The sequence below is a fragment of the Heteronotia binoei genome, chromosome 11 (genome assembly GCF_032191835.1).
Source record: "Heteronotia binoei isolate CCM8104 ecotype False Entrance Well chromosome 11, APGP_CSIRO_Hbin_v1, whole genome shotgun sequence".
NCBI classification, from domain to species: Eukaryota; Metazoa; Chordata; class Lepidosauria; order Squamata; family Gekkonidae; genus Heteronotia; species Heteronotia binoei.
In genome coordinates, this window is record NC_083233.1 from 48,636,141 (window position 1) to 48,650,519 (window position 14,379).

Consider the following 14,379-nt stretch of genomic DNA (forward strand, 5'->3'; position numbering starts at 1 on the left):
CTTCTTTAGGACTGCCAGGTCTGTGTCGGAAAATACCTGGAGACTTTGGGGGTGGAGTCAGGAGAGGGTGGGATCTGGGGAGGGGCCTCAGCATGGTATAATGCCATAGAGTCCACCTTCAAAGCAGCCATTTTCTCCAGGGGAGCTGATCTCTGCCAGCTGGAGATCAGGTGTAAAAGTGAGAGATCTCAAGGCACTACCTGGAGACTGGCAACCCTACTTCTTGTTCCCTTTTTGGTTGCCCCATTCCTGAATTATCTCTTAATTGTCCATTCCATTTCCTAGGAAGCTGTGTTTAAGAACTGGTTTCCTCTTGGATCATGATCATGAACTGTCTGATCCTGTGGGTCTCAAGACAGCTTTCCCCTCTCATATACAGGCCTTGGGTCTTATGGCAAATATTTCCTCTGGGCCTACATTTCTCTGGGCCTACATTTCCCTCCAAGGCCAGATTTTGGCCTGGTGCCATTGGGGGGAAAAGGTGACCCAACTGCAGCTGAGGAGGTAGAGTCCTAAGAAAGAGTATATAAGACCTTTTGTGGAAGGGGAAGGGGGGGGGTTTACCAACTCTGACTTGGGAAATTCTAGAAATTTTGTAGTGCGTGCCTGGGGAAAGCAGAATCTGGGGAGAGGAAGGAGCTCAATGCCACAAAATCCTCCCTCCAAAGCTGCCATTTTTTCTAAGTGCTGATCTTGGTAGTCTGGAGATTAGTTGTACTTCCGGAACCCCAGGCCCCACTTAGAGGCTTAGCAACCCTAGAGGGAAGTTGTTTACTGTAGGAGCCAGGCAGAAGAGACAGTGCTGTCTGCAGGAGATTATGCCTTCTCCCAGGAAGGTGAGAGTGACTGAAAGGTAGGGCTGCCAGCCTCCAGGTGAGGCCTGGAGATCTCCTAGAATTACAGGTGATCTCCGAACAACAGAGATCAGTTCCCCTGGAGAAAATGGCTGTTTCTAAAGGAAGCCATTGTAAACCACTGAGATCCACACAGGAATTCTCCAACCTGGAATTGGCAACCCTACTTAAAGGGGACCAGATATGGAAACAGAGTTAGGAGCTCAGTAAGATAATCACACAAGGGAATGTTATTGTTTTCCAGGTGGTTTCTTCCTGTGGGAGTTTTGTTGGGTATAGAGCATCCTGCATTAATTCTTCTCCTTTTTGTAATTGGCCTCTTGTTTAGTCAATTGTTACAGCATTTGGTTAATATATTAGTCTTTTCTGTTCAATCTGCCATGTCTGGGTCCTCCAGGCCTTGTATTCAGCCTTATAGCAGGGCATGCCCTGACTAGGGCTGCCAGTCTCCAGGTGGGGCCTGGAGATCTCCAGTTTTTATAACTGATGTCCAGCTGGCAGAGATCAGCTCCCCTGGAGAAATGGCTGCTTTGAAGGGTGGACTCTATGGCATTGTACCATGCTGAAGCGGCCCCTCTCCTCCCCAAACTCCACCCTCTCCCAGCTCCACCCTCCCCCCAAAGTCGCCAAGTATTTTCCAACACAGACCTGGCAATCCTAGCCCTGACAGAAGGAGGAGAGGCCAGAGTGGGAGAGTGCTCTAGGACCTCCTAAGTCCTTGAACCAGACTACTGGCAGCCTGTCAAGGCCCTCCTTGCCTGTTCTGTGGCTGAAGGGCATGGGGGTGCTCCTTGGAAGAGGCTCTCTTTCCACAACAAAACCCTATATGGCCTAATCCCTTCCTGTGACATGAACAATAAATTAGCAATTTGTTTGCCTGTAAAGGGAAAGCTAGTTATTAGAGTCCGTTCCTCTGTGGAACAAGAACTGTGATTTCCAACATTTTCTCATGGGTTCCAACCCCGCAATAACTTCTTCTGTAGCCCAAGTCCTCTCCTACCCAGTTTCATTCCCTCCATCTCCTGATGAATGTGTATGTGTTGTCACAAAATAACTGTTCTTGCGGATTCACTTCCATTTCTGAATGGCTGGCATGAATGAAAGGCTAACCTGAACTGGAATGAAGTCGACAACTGCTGAAAAGATCAGGGTTCATTCATCAGCACTCCCTCAGCCTGGCAGAAATGAGTGGAACTGTTACTTCTGGTAGGAAGTGTTGACAGTTTAGTGCCAAAACACTGAAAAGCCCTGTGGATGATCCAAGATCATCTACAAAGAGTGCAACTGAAACAATACTGGAATTTTGCATGAACAAGGGTTTGCAGGGGTTCTTAATAGCCATCTCTGAATCTAAATTCTGCTTTCAGAAGAGCTGGTGGGGGGAGAGAAAATTTGGATATATGGTTACATAGTTTCTAAAGACTTCTGATTGCCTAACAAAGATTTCCTTTTCAACAGACGTACTAAAGAGAAACTTGGTACCTAGTGCACCTTAGCTTTGGTTTTTCTGAAGGCCTTATGGTTGACAGGACAACGAAATCCCTTATGAGAAGGGTTTGCTGCCTGAGAAACCTAACACCATTTTATTATTGAGTATATTTCTTGCCCACCTTCCTTTAGGAACAGAATCTAAAGTGGGTTATAAAACCTGTACATAAAGGAGCTGGAGCTGCAGTCCTCATTTAATTTACACACAGGGCTTTTGTTGTTGTTGCAGGCACTCCTTTGCATATTAGGCTACACCCCTCTGATGTAGCCAGCCCTCCAAGAGCTTCAGTAGGCCCTGTAAGAAGAGCCCTGTAAGCTCTTGGAGGATTGTCTACATGGGTGGGGGTAGCATAATCTGCAAAGGAGTTCCTGCTAGGAAAAAAGCCCTGTTTACACAGGGTGCTGAACATAACCGTTTTTCTTGGTTGGTGTCATCTAATTTTCTGGTGGCCTTTTCCTTCCTGCCAGTCACAAAAAGGGTGTGGGTTCATATCAACTGGTAAGGTTACTTGGTAAGTAGTGTTTTTTTTTTTTTTTAAAGATTCCTCTGGTACCTTTGAAGTTTGTGTGAGTGTGTGTGTGTGTAGACCCCTATTTAATATGGTGAAAATGTGCAAACTCACATTTCCATGAAATTTGTAACTATGATGGCCAGACCCCATCATCATCATCCCTGGGTTCAGCATGGCAAACGGGTTAGGATGTTGGAGAGGACACCACAGAAGGAGCTGCAAGATGGGGCTGGGTATCAAAGATATGCAGGTGTTTGAGTTGCACCACACTTCTGTGGGACCAAGTAACACCTTCAGAAAAATCTGGCAAAAAATGCAATGCTCTGCCTATCTTTCTTGGAAAAGAATCAAGTAGCCACACTGTTGTATGTCATTAGCAGTATTTGAGCTGCAACTGCCACAGGACCAGTTAGGTCACCACTTCTAGCATCAGTCCAGTCTTTCCAGCTGGCTCGGGAACAACTCGCGGTCAGTACTTGAAACCTGAAATCTACAAATCCTAATCTGGAAATGGTGCTTTTTCCTCTAGGACTTGTCCATAATATAAACACTGACAGAGATCCAGCTGAACATATTTGACCATCCACAGGCTTTGCAGAATGTGACTTCCCCATCCTGTGTGCTGCAATCTGCTGAGCGCCCCTAAATCTTGTTTGGGATGGGGGCAATCAGTGGAACAGTGTAGTTCAGGGGTGGCCAACGGTAGCTCTCCAGATGTTTTTTGCCTACAACTCCCATCATCCCCAGCCAGCATGGCCAATGGCTGGGGCTGATGGGAGTTGTAGGCAAAAAACATCTGGAGAGCTACCATTGGCCACCCCTGGTGTAGTTGGCAAAGTGGAGGTTGAAAGTGCAATAGGATGATGACACAGCTGAGTTCTGGGGCTAGACAAAGAGCTTCCTATTCCCCTCATCTGAAACCTTGGCAGACTACCGCTGTTATGCAGTTACTCTGACTGTCAGTGTTCAGAGCAAGAGGAGTTTTCTTGTCGTTTATCCCTTTTATGGGGCCAGATGTCTGGTCTTTGAAAGGCAACCTGCTGCCTTATGAGAGCAGAGCTTAGATTTGTCTTCCCAGGCAAGACCCAGTTAATTCCTGCTCAATGCAAGACACAGTCTGGTGTGGAGCCATCAGTAACCCATCTCTTTAGGTGGGCAGCCACACATGAAACTGATTCTTCTTGGGGACAACACCAAAAGTAGTGAATTGAATAAGATTCTGCAAAATACCTTTCCTCTAATAGAGTCTCTAACCAATCAAATCTCTCCTATACTGACTCGCTCAGTGATCTGCTATGTTGCATATGCCTCCTCCTCCTAGAAACCTTGCATATAATTTGTGCATCCTCATAACATGCTGGGGAGCAGAGACTGTATTAATCACACTTTACAGATGCTGAGGGATAGGAGACACACCCAAAGGCATTCAGGGAGTATACTGTAGTGTTCGAGTCTCTGTACAGCTCTCCATCTAATGCTGTAAACAGCTCCCTAGTGTCAGTCTAAATTTTTATTTATTTATTCTGCTTTAAATCCTTTTACTCATGCTTTCCTCTTCAAGGTCTTCAAAATGGCATAACAGTTCAAAATAAAACAATGTCAGATTAAATCTCCTTGAAGCAAACTCACCTATCTAAACAATACACATAAGACAGGAACAGAACAAATAGCAGAAGAAAAAGAAGCAAGTTATTACAGATTTTTTTGTTGGGGGGGCAGGGAGAAAGAATTAAGGTTTTAACTTGTTGGCATCCCAAAGTTGAAGTACCAAGGATAAGTGTGTCTGATACGATGTTCCATAATTTGATGCCCCGAGTAGCCACATGCTTTACCACTGACCCATGACTCCTCCTTGTAACTGAACAGTTAGCATGGATCTCACCCATCTAATCCAGATGCCGGAGGTACCACAATATAATGATTCCTCATAGGTGTATCACTCCAGGTCCTCCCATTGGCCCCAGTTCATGTCTTCAGTTGTCATGGCCACTTAATCCTGTAGTACTCTGGGTTTGCCATCAAGTTTGCACCTGTCTGTGGCCATTCATAAGTAGCTGCTCTTCTCACTGGAGACCACCTCCTCCAGTGATGGGGACCCAAGCATGATAGTTAATTGAGTAGATTCTTTCATGCACTCTCATTTTTCCAAAGGAGTCAAGGGCAACAGACACAGTAGAAGACCTCCTAATTCATTTCCAGAATGTCAAGATGTCACTTCCCCCAATGCAATGACATCACATGAGGTGACATCATTGAGTTGGTGACATTTAACTTTTTGGGCAAACTCTATGGCAATTAGGCTCAAGCCATAGAGTTTTGCACAAAAAGCAGAGTGTTGCTGCACAATGTTGCCAACATGTTGATGTCATTTCAGTATGACATCAACATGATGGGGACATCATGTGTGGACATGGTTGTTTGGAGTGGGGTTTCTTCTACTGGCCAGCAGGCCAGCAGTGGGAAGAAGTCCTGAAAACCATGGGATCCCCTGCCTGGACTTGGGGACTGGCATCCCTATGTAAAAGGATGATAGGGAAATGGCAGAGAAGCTGAATGCATTTTTTGTCTCTGTCAAAAATGGAAGGTGCTCACTCACTCCAGAACCACTGTTTTCCGGAGGGGTGTTGAAATACCTGAGTTGGATTGAGGTGACAAGAGAGGAGGTTCTACAACTGATAGACAGATTAAAAACTGACAAATCACCAGGCTCAGATGGCATACATCCGAGTTCTGAAAGAACTCAAATGTGAACTTGCATATCGCCTAACAAAAATATGCAATCTATCACGAAAATCTGTCTCCATTCCCAAGGACTGGAAGATAGCTAATGTAGTAGCTAACCCCCATCTTTAAAAAAAGACACCAGACGAGATCTGGGAAATTACATGCCAGTCAGTCTTAATGTTGATACCAACTAAGTTGATGGAATCCATTATTAAGGACAGAGTTAGTAGACACGCTGATGAACAAAAGCTATTGAGAAAGAATCAGTATAGACTGTTCAAGAAAAGATCTTGTCTTACTAACCTATTAAGAGTTCTTTGAGGGGATGAATGAGCATGTGGACAAGGGTGACCCAGTAGATGTTGTTTACCTAGACTTCCATCAAAGTCTCCTAAGTAAACTCAGCAATCACAGGATAAGAAGACAAGTTCTCTTGTTGATTAAAACTAGTTGATTAACAGGGAAAAGAGAATGAGTATCAATGGGAAGTTTTCACAGTGCAAGGTGGTAAGCAGTGGCGTTCTACAGAGCTTGTTACTAGGTCTGGTGCTTTTTAACTTGTTCATTAATGATTTGGAATTGGGAGAAAACATCAAAGTGAATAAGTTAGCAGATGACACTAAGTTGTTCAGAGCAGTGAGAACCAGGGAGGACAGTGGGGCACTCCAGAGGGGTCTGTCGAGGCTGGGGAAATGGACATCAGCATGGCAAATGAGATTCAACATGGGCAAATGCAAAGTGATGCACAATGGAGCCAAAAATCCTAACTATAGATAGGGTCTGAACTAGCAGTAACTAACCAGGAGAGAGATACTGTAGTCATGGTAAATAACTCACTGAAAATGTTGACTCAGTGTGCAAGGGGAATAAAAAAGGCAAATGCTATGCTGATTATTAGGAAGATGATTGAAAACAAATCTGCTAGTATCATAATGTCCCTGTATAAATTTATGGTGCAGCCTCATTTGGAATACTGTGTACAATTCTGGTCACCAGACCTCAAAAAAAGATGTTCTAGCATAGGAAATAGTGCAGAAAAAGGCAACTAAAATGATTAAGGGGATGGAACACCTTCCCAATAAAGAAAGGTTAAAGAGGTTAGGGCTCTTTAGCTTGTAGTAATGATGACTGAGGGGTGATATGATAGAGGTTTATGAAATTATGCATGGGATAGAAGAAGGGAGAGAAAGGAGTACTTTTCTCCCCTTTCTCACAATAAAAGAAATGCAATGAAATTAATGAGAAGTATATTTAGAACAGAAAAATGGAAGTATGTCTTCACTCAAATAGTAGTTAACACATGGAATTCACCTGCAAGAAATGGTGGCAGCACAAGCATAGACATTTTCAAGAGCAGATTGGATAAACATACAGAGCAGAGGTTCATTTATAGCCAAAAGGTATAGACAGAACACTATTGTCTGGGGCAGTGATCCTCTGTATTCTTTGTGCTTGGAGAGCAACGTTGGGAGAGCTTCTGGAGTTCTGGTCCCACTGATGGACCTCCTGATGGCACCTGTGTTTGGGCCACTGTTTGACACAGAATGCTGGACTGGATGGGCCATTGGCCTGATCCAGCATGCCTTCTTTTATGTCACTAGAATTTTGCTTCCTTCTAGTTGGTGATGCTATAGAGAAGCAGTGGGTGTATCAGAGTCTCTCCAATCTGCACTGCTTCTGGCCAGGTCTGAACCCTGTGGTCCTGGCAGTTCCATTTCCATGGGAAGGTGGCTTCCTTCTATGAGAGGTGGTGACATGTGATGCGACTGCTTGGGGTGACAAAAATACCTCAAATGGTCCTAGAAGGTAGTCTTGACCCAGCCTTCTTAAATTACCTCAGTGGTTAAACTAGTGACCATCTGGGATTGTAGACAGGTGTGATATAGTGTCCCGTTAGGGGTTCTGCAGTGGAAGCCCTCCAAATTCAGCGTGGCAGAATGGGATTCACTAATGCTGAAGCAATAAAAACAGAGGAAGTCCTGGTGTGTGCACTGTGCAGCCAAGCCAGAAGGTGCAACCTGCTGCTTCCTCTCGTCCTTCTGCATGGTGCTTAGGGTTGCCAGATCCAATTCAGGAAATATCTGGGGACTTTGGGGGTGGAGCTGGGAGACTTTCCCATTCCCTAAAAATAAATAAATAGACTTCATTTCCTCCTCTTTTTTATATTCAAACCGTTCCACAGCAGCTGCACTTTCACTAAAATAAAAGTGAACTCACACACTCACAAAGCAGTCAAAATAAACAGTTTGCTTGCCCAGACTTTTGTGATCTTCCTGAGGCAATGGTATAGATAGCTTTACTCACTGGAGTTGCAGAATGTAACAATCTGTTGTATTTCAACCAACTTACACAGGAAGAAGTCTAGGGCATAGAGTTGTCCTCGATCCCATAATCAAGTTCTAGTTAACTCTTTATGATTCTTTTTACTATGCAAACAGCTTCTGAAAGGAATGCAAAATGAACAGAGGGACTGGGCTCTCTCACTTCCTCTCTCTCTCACACACACACATATGGCTCTTCCTGCTCACCCCCCTGCAGCTTCAGTCTCACTGAGATTTAAACACACACACACACCTTCCAAAAAAGAAACAGTTGCAAGCTTCTGAACCTGCTTGAGATCTAAAGGCACATCATGGCTGCTGGTACAGGGCTTCTCCCCACTGGCCAGCTGGCTGGTGGTGGGGAGGAGCCTGTAAAACCAGGGGATCCCCTCCCAGACCTGGGGACCGGCAAGCCTAATGGTGCCCTATGGGAACAGCTGCACCTGATTTCTCTTTCTCTCCCTTGATGTTGTAGATTTGCTCAGAAGCATGGCCCAGATATTATTGATGACAGCAAGGACAACATCACCATCTTTACACGCATCCTTGACCGGCTGCTGGATGGATATGATAACCGGCTGCGACCTGGGCTTGGAGGTCAGGAAATTGCATGGGGGCTTGTGTGGACTGCATGCTAATTTGACCTTGTTTGCTGCCTGGTTGCTCTCTGCCTCCTAATAAATTATACAACCTCCCTAGGGTCCTTCCTGGCCACTGGTGGGGGGCTGCCAGGTAGGGTTGCCAGATCTGGGTTGGGAAACTCTTGGAGATTGGGGGATGGAGTCTAGCGAGGACAGGAACCTCAGTGGAGTACAATGCCATAGAGTTCACCCCTGCCCCCAAGCATCCATTTTCTCCAGTGGAACTGATCTCGGTAATCTGGAGATGAGCTGTATTTCAGGGGGATCTCCAGTTCTCACCTGGAATCTGGCATCCCTAAACCCACCCACCCCCATTAAACCCTGAGCTGTCCCACAACCTCTTTGCATGTAGGAGGGGTTCCTCTTAGTTCCAAAGCTATATTTTCTGGAGGTGGACTATTAATCCCAGCATTTGCTGGAACTTCTTTCTGGAGAAATGTGGTTTCCTGGGAGCATCTCCAGCAGATTGCTTTAGGCCCTTCTGCCCAACTGTTAAGATAATGAATTGTTTCTCTCGGAGCCAGTGCAGGCTGTTTCAAGCTGCTGCCTCCCCATCCCCCCCCCCCCCCACCGCATTTCTGTTCTTGCTGAGCTTCTGAATCGCTGTTCCCAGCCAGGAACAGAGACAAAGCTTTAAAAGGAGCTGGGAGCTGAAGTTGTTAGTCCCTCAGCCACAAGGCCTGAAACTGCAGTACAGACAAGATGGTTACAACCCAGCAGATTGTTTGCTGGTGGCCTTTGCTTCAGAGCATGTCCTCAGACAAAAAATAAACCATCCCTTTCTCAGTCTACCCAGGGAAGCCATCAGAAAAGAAGGGCTGGGAGTTGATCCCGAGGCCTTGAGCAGCATTTTTAGGTTGGGGGGGGGGGGGGCTAAAGCAGTTGGTGGCACTCTATTGGTTTCAATTGTGGTCAGTCAACACAAAGGCTATGACAGACACTGTGCCTCTCGCTCCAATCACGTTACATGCACATTGATCTGAAAGGGGTTGAGAAGGCACTGTGCTGCTGACTCTGAAACAGACTCCTGCATTTCCTATCAGCTGTAGGGAGGGTAGCAGACTCCTTGGAATGAGAAAGAAGGACATGCCTGAGGCCACTGGGCTGCCTCTGTAGCCATTGATATTTCAGTGCAATTTTAGGAAGCTTTGCCAGGTCTGGTGGCAGCACGGACAAGATGTTTTTGTACAATTTTGTCTTCTTTTTCCTGTGTGTGAGAGGCAAAGGTCTGCCCAGCATCACCACTACAGTTTTCTGGGTGCCTTCATGTGTTTACGCTTAACTTGTCTTAATGGGAATGGCCTGCAAGTTTGCCTCACATCTCTTCTGCATCCCATCCCACATGAATAATCGTTAGATATGGGGCAATGGTGACATGTGGGAAAACAGCTTCTGAATCTATGAAACCAGGATTCTGTGTTTCTGAAAGTCCAAGTAAGAACAATGAGAATCTGAGAAGGAGCATCTGTCCCAGACCTAGGGTTGCCAAGTCCCCCATAGAGTTTTCCCTCCCAAATTGCTAGAGCATCTGGGAAAACCAGAGTTCCCCCAAAAATGCCTAGAGCGGCCGGTGCGCTGTGAGGCTGGCATGATGATGTCTCTTCTGGGTGACGTCATTGCACCGGCGATGTTAGGGGAGGTTCCCCCTGCTGGCCCAATGTGGGCCGGCAGGTTGGGAACCTCAAGGGCAGGGGAAACCCTGCCCGGCCTGGGGACTTGGCAGCCCTACCCAGACCTCAACTTGGAGGGAGCAGCTATCCCTGCTGCCCACCCATCTCCACACATTCACCTATGGGAGAATGGAATTGTCATCCCATGGCTGTGTCATAACATGAAATGCAGCCTTTGAGTCCTCTTCGCTCAGTCTCTGTCTCTAATGTGAAGTCATTAACATATCTCCTAGTGGCACTTTGATACATGAATCTAGAGACAACTTACACAAATGATTGTGGGCTGTCCATAAAATGGTAATTGTAGGTTCATGCCTCAGGGTACTGAAGGAGAGGGGATTTAACTCTTCTACTTTCACTTGAAACTATTTGTCATTAGTATAAAGTATATGTTTTAAAACATTTTTTTTAAATAAAGGTTTTTCTTTGTTAACATGCTAACAACAAAGCACAAAATCCTAGCTGCAAATACGGTCATGTATTCTCTGCCTTCTCCTTATGGCCCCGAAGTGAAGGGAGACTGCAGGGCCTGAAGACTGCATTTTATGAATTGAAGATTCATGTAATCCTCATCTACTCTGAGCCCTTATACTGGTTTAAGGGCACGCTCTCTCTCTGCAGGGAACCCTGGGTTTTGCAGGCCTGTGAGAGGGATAGGGATTTTCAACAGAGAAGTCTCAGTACCCATAAGGTAACTGAACTACAGTTCCCACAGTTCTTTGATGGAAGCAAAGCCAACAGGCATTTCAATTTGAATATGAATCAAGAAGTACAGTTGTGTCTCTCTTGTGCTGTGAGTGTCATGCATGAGAGAGAATTTGGATGAAAAACAAAGCATACACTTCATTTCCTGCAGGTTTTACATTGTACTTGACATCAACATAAAACAACATTGATTTAAGCTTCATATGTTTAAATGACCTAGAGCACTGTGGTGATGAAAAGAAAATGGTGGGTGTGAGGGAGAGACAAACAAACAGAGAGAGGCCTTGTGGCACTCTTAGCAGCCAACCGGTAAATATTTCACAAGACATCCGTATCAGGCTGAAAATTTCAAGTTCTGTGTGGAAACGCTTTACCAGCTTGCCAAGTGTGCCACATGGTTCAGCAGAGCACCTGCTCTCTGCATGGAAAGCCTGTATTGGCTGGTGTTGGGAAGGATATGTGTAAACAGGCCATCTGTGTTGATGTGCTACCTCTTGTCCCTCCATGTTTGTTTTCTTAGCCCTGATATTTCCCCATCTGCTTCCACCTACTCTGATGACTCCTCTAGCTTGACATATCCAGGAAAATGGTATGGTCCAACTGCATGGGTGTGTCTAGCATCATCACACTAGACTCCTGGCTTATGGCCTAACAGAATCATGATGGCAACGCGACCCCAAACAGAAAGTGAAAATCAAGGACATGTCTGGTGTGGCCTTGTGAAATCAGGGTAGATTTTGAGGGGGGAAAGCTGAAGTGGAACTGAGGGACCCACAAGGAATGAGCAGATGTACTTACTATTGTATCTTATATACTACTGGGGTTTTTTCAGTTTCTCTCAACACATACACCTCTGGTTCTTTGCTTCTGTAGAGAGAAAGGGGCTGAATCTCCTTAGCAACCTAATCCAACCTTGTGAGGGCAATAAAGCATGTTAACTGAAGCAGGAAAGAACTAAGCTACAATCCTGTGCATACTTACCTTGATTCTAGAGCAGAGGTGGCCAAAGTTGCTTAACATAAGAGTCACATAGAACAAATGTCAGTGAGAGCCACAAGGAAGGAAGGAAGGAAGGAAGGAAGGAAGGAAGGAAGGAAGGAAGGAAGGAAGGAAGGAAGGAAGGAAGGAATAGATGGAGGGGAGGGAGAGGTGGAAAGAATGCAGCTTTAACTTTAAATGCATTCTCCAAGCTTCTTGCTGGCTTGGTTTGGAGAAGTGATTTAAAGAGACAAATGTCTTATCCAAGCCAGCTGAGAGCCACAGAATGTGTGTGAAAGAGCCACATGTGGCTCCCAAGCCACAGTTTGGTCATCCCTGTTCTAGAGCTTGGGCCTGTCTAACAACGTGATTTAAGCTAAGGTAGCCAACTGGCCAGGAACAATGTTGTCTCTCTTGAATAGAGCTTTAAAATGCAGAAATCTGCAGAAGAATGTTTTTTAAGGTACGGAGCTAAATAATGTTACTTGATATCAGCTGTGAATAACAGGGATGCGTAAATGGACTAGTTTAAAAGTTGACAACTTCTGTCTAAGCTTGTTGACTTCAATGGATTTAGAAGGGTGTAATTTTGCTTAGGATTGCTCTGTAAGTCACATACTTTTATACCTGTGGTCAGTTCTTTGCCCTTTTAAGGAGTCTGTTGGTCCTCTTTGCTCCTCACACAAGTACAGCGAGCAACCTAAAAGTGTGTACTTCTATGTATATTTCCTCCTTCCAGAGGTCCACCATGGTTCTTATCAGGAAATAGATTCAACAGAGAAATGCAGTCTGTCTGTGAAGTTCAGTATTTACAGACTCAGTACCGCAAATATAAGCATTAGTAATTGGCAAGCTAACCCAGACCTGACTGAAATGAGACCCAAAGTGATCAGCTTCACTGGTGCCTGGGTGATAGGGGTGGTAACCAATGTTCCCTCTAAGCTCCAGAGTCTTGTGAGCAAAAATTCTACTTTGTGAGCTACTGGTATTAAAATTGTGAGCTACTGCATAAATTATTGTGCTTGGGGTCATTCTTCCTGAGCTAAGACAAAAATGTATGAACTGGAGGCTAAAAATCACACTAACTCAGCTTAGAGGGAACACTGATGGTAACAGGAGGTTTAGATGAGTTTGTGCCTTGGTGTTCCCCCTGCCCTATTCTAAAGTACACTATTGAGCACTCCATATAATTGTGCTCCAGCTTCATGCTTTAAAAGAAAGTGGGCTCCTGGCAAACTAGTTGTGGTTGTGGGGGTGGTACAGAATAGAAGAATCAGAGGAAAGTACAATATGGTAAACTGCTAAGTGCAGAATTTCACTGTACTTGGAGGGCTGTGGAAAATGAATTTCTGGGAAAGCTGTGACTATTGAAGAGGCAGCAGGAGATGGGGACTCAGAGCCGCCATCTCCAGGATTTCTCGTGACTGAACGTATATGTGCTAAAGGTTCTGTGGTACTGCAGGCCACTCTGTTAAGCTTGTGGTGCTGCAATTGTGTTACAGAAGTCTGTGATGGGAGCTGGTTCTGTGGAGCTTTATGAGTTAATTTTTCAGTAGTACAGTGGAACTTGTGAAGCTAAGAAATTATGTCTGCAATTCAGATTTTCAGCAAACAAGATCAGTTCTGTAAGTTGTCAGCTGTTAGTCACCTGGAATTCATTCTTTAAAACATACATGAATACACACAACTAAATCTGAGTATGCTTTCCTTCAGCAGACATTCAGGAATGTGATCAGAATGCAGGCTATCAAAATAGTGATTTTATTTAATTAGCCTCCTAGGGTGCGGGAAGCACTTGATGCAGCTAATTTGGGGTCTTCTAGTGTAGGCAGACAATAGCTAAGGACTGATTCTCTTTTGTTAGCTGTGCAATTCGATTCTATCCTTGTAGCACTTTTTCAATAGCAGACGGTCTCCTAGAATGGGATTCCACTGACCTTGCTGTAACATCATGCTCTTCCCCATGGGAGCACCCGGCAAAGCACATTAAATTAGGAGAGGAAGAAACAAATGCATAGAAGTTAGCCTTGGGGTGAAATGAAGACATCTCTTGCAATGGGCAGCCTGCAGCATTTTCCTTCTGCATGCAGAAGACATTTGTAATCTGCTTTCCCTAGAAAACCAAGTGTTGCAAAATGTATATAATGAACAGCAACCCAATCCAAAAGCTACCAAGTAGGACTGGTGAGCCCACTGTCATGTAATGATTTTTTCTTTGCAGAAGAGCCACTGGAAATTTGTAAGAGCAGTTTGCAACCCAAAATCCATCTAGAATGAGATCCACTGGCTGATATCTCCATAAGGACTGTCAGTTCTCCATGACTACCCTACACAATCCAGTCCCACAAGTGGAGGGCAGCTAGAAGCCCCACAGAAAAAAATTGTGGTCAGTCACACATAAGAAGAGCCCTGTTGGATCAAAACAATAGTCCACCTAGTCCAGTATCCTGTCTCACACAGTGGGCAACCAGTTCCTCTGGATGGCC

At 45.1% G+C, this 14,379-nt stretch overlaps 1 protein-coding gene across 2 annotated transcripts in view; it reads left to right on the forward strand.

Annotated features, from left to right (window-relative positions):
* The window catches only part of LOC132579430 (gamma-aminobutyric acid receptor subunit alpha-3-like), a 50,319-nt gene that overhangs the window by 1,309 nt on the left and 34,631 nt on the right, over positions 1–14,379 (forward strand). For both annotated transcript variants that reach the window (XM_060249772.1, XM_060249773.1), the window contains exon 2: positions 8,375–8,496. In XM_060249772.1, the coding sequence (XP_060105755.1) occupies positions 8,375–8,496 (122 nt within the window). The remainder of the gene's footprint in view (positions 1–8,374; positions 8,497–14,379) is intronic.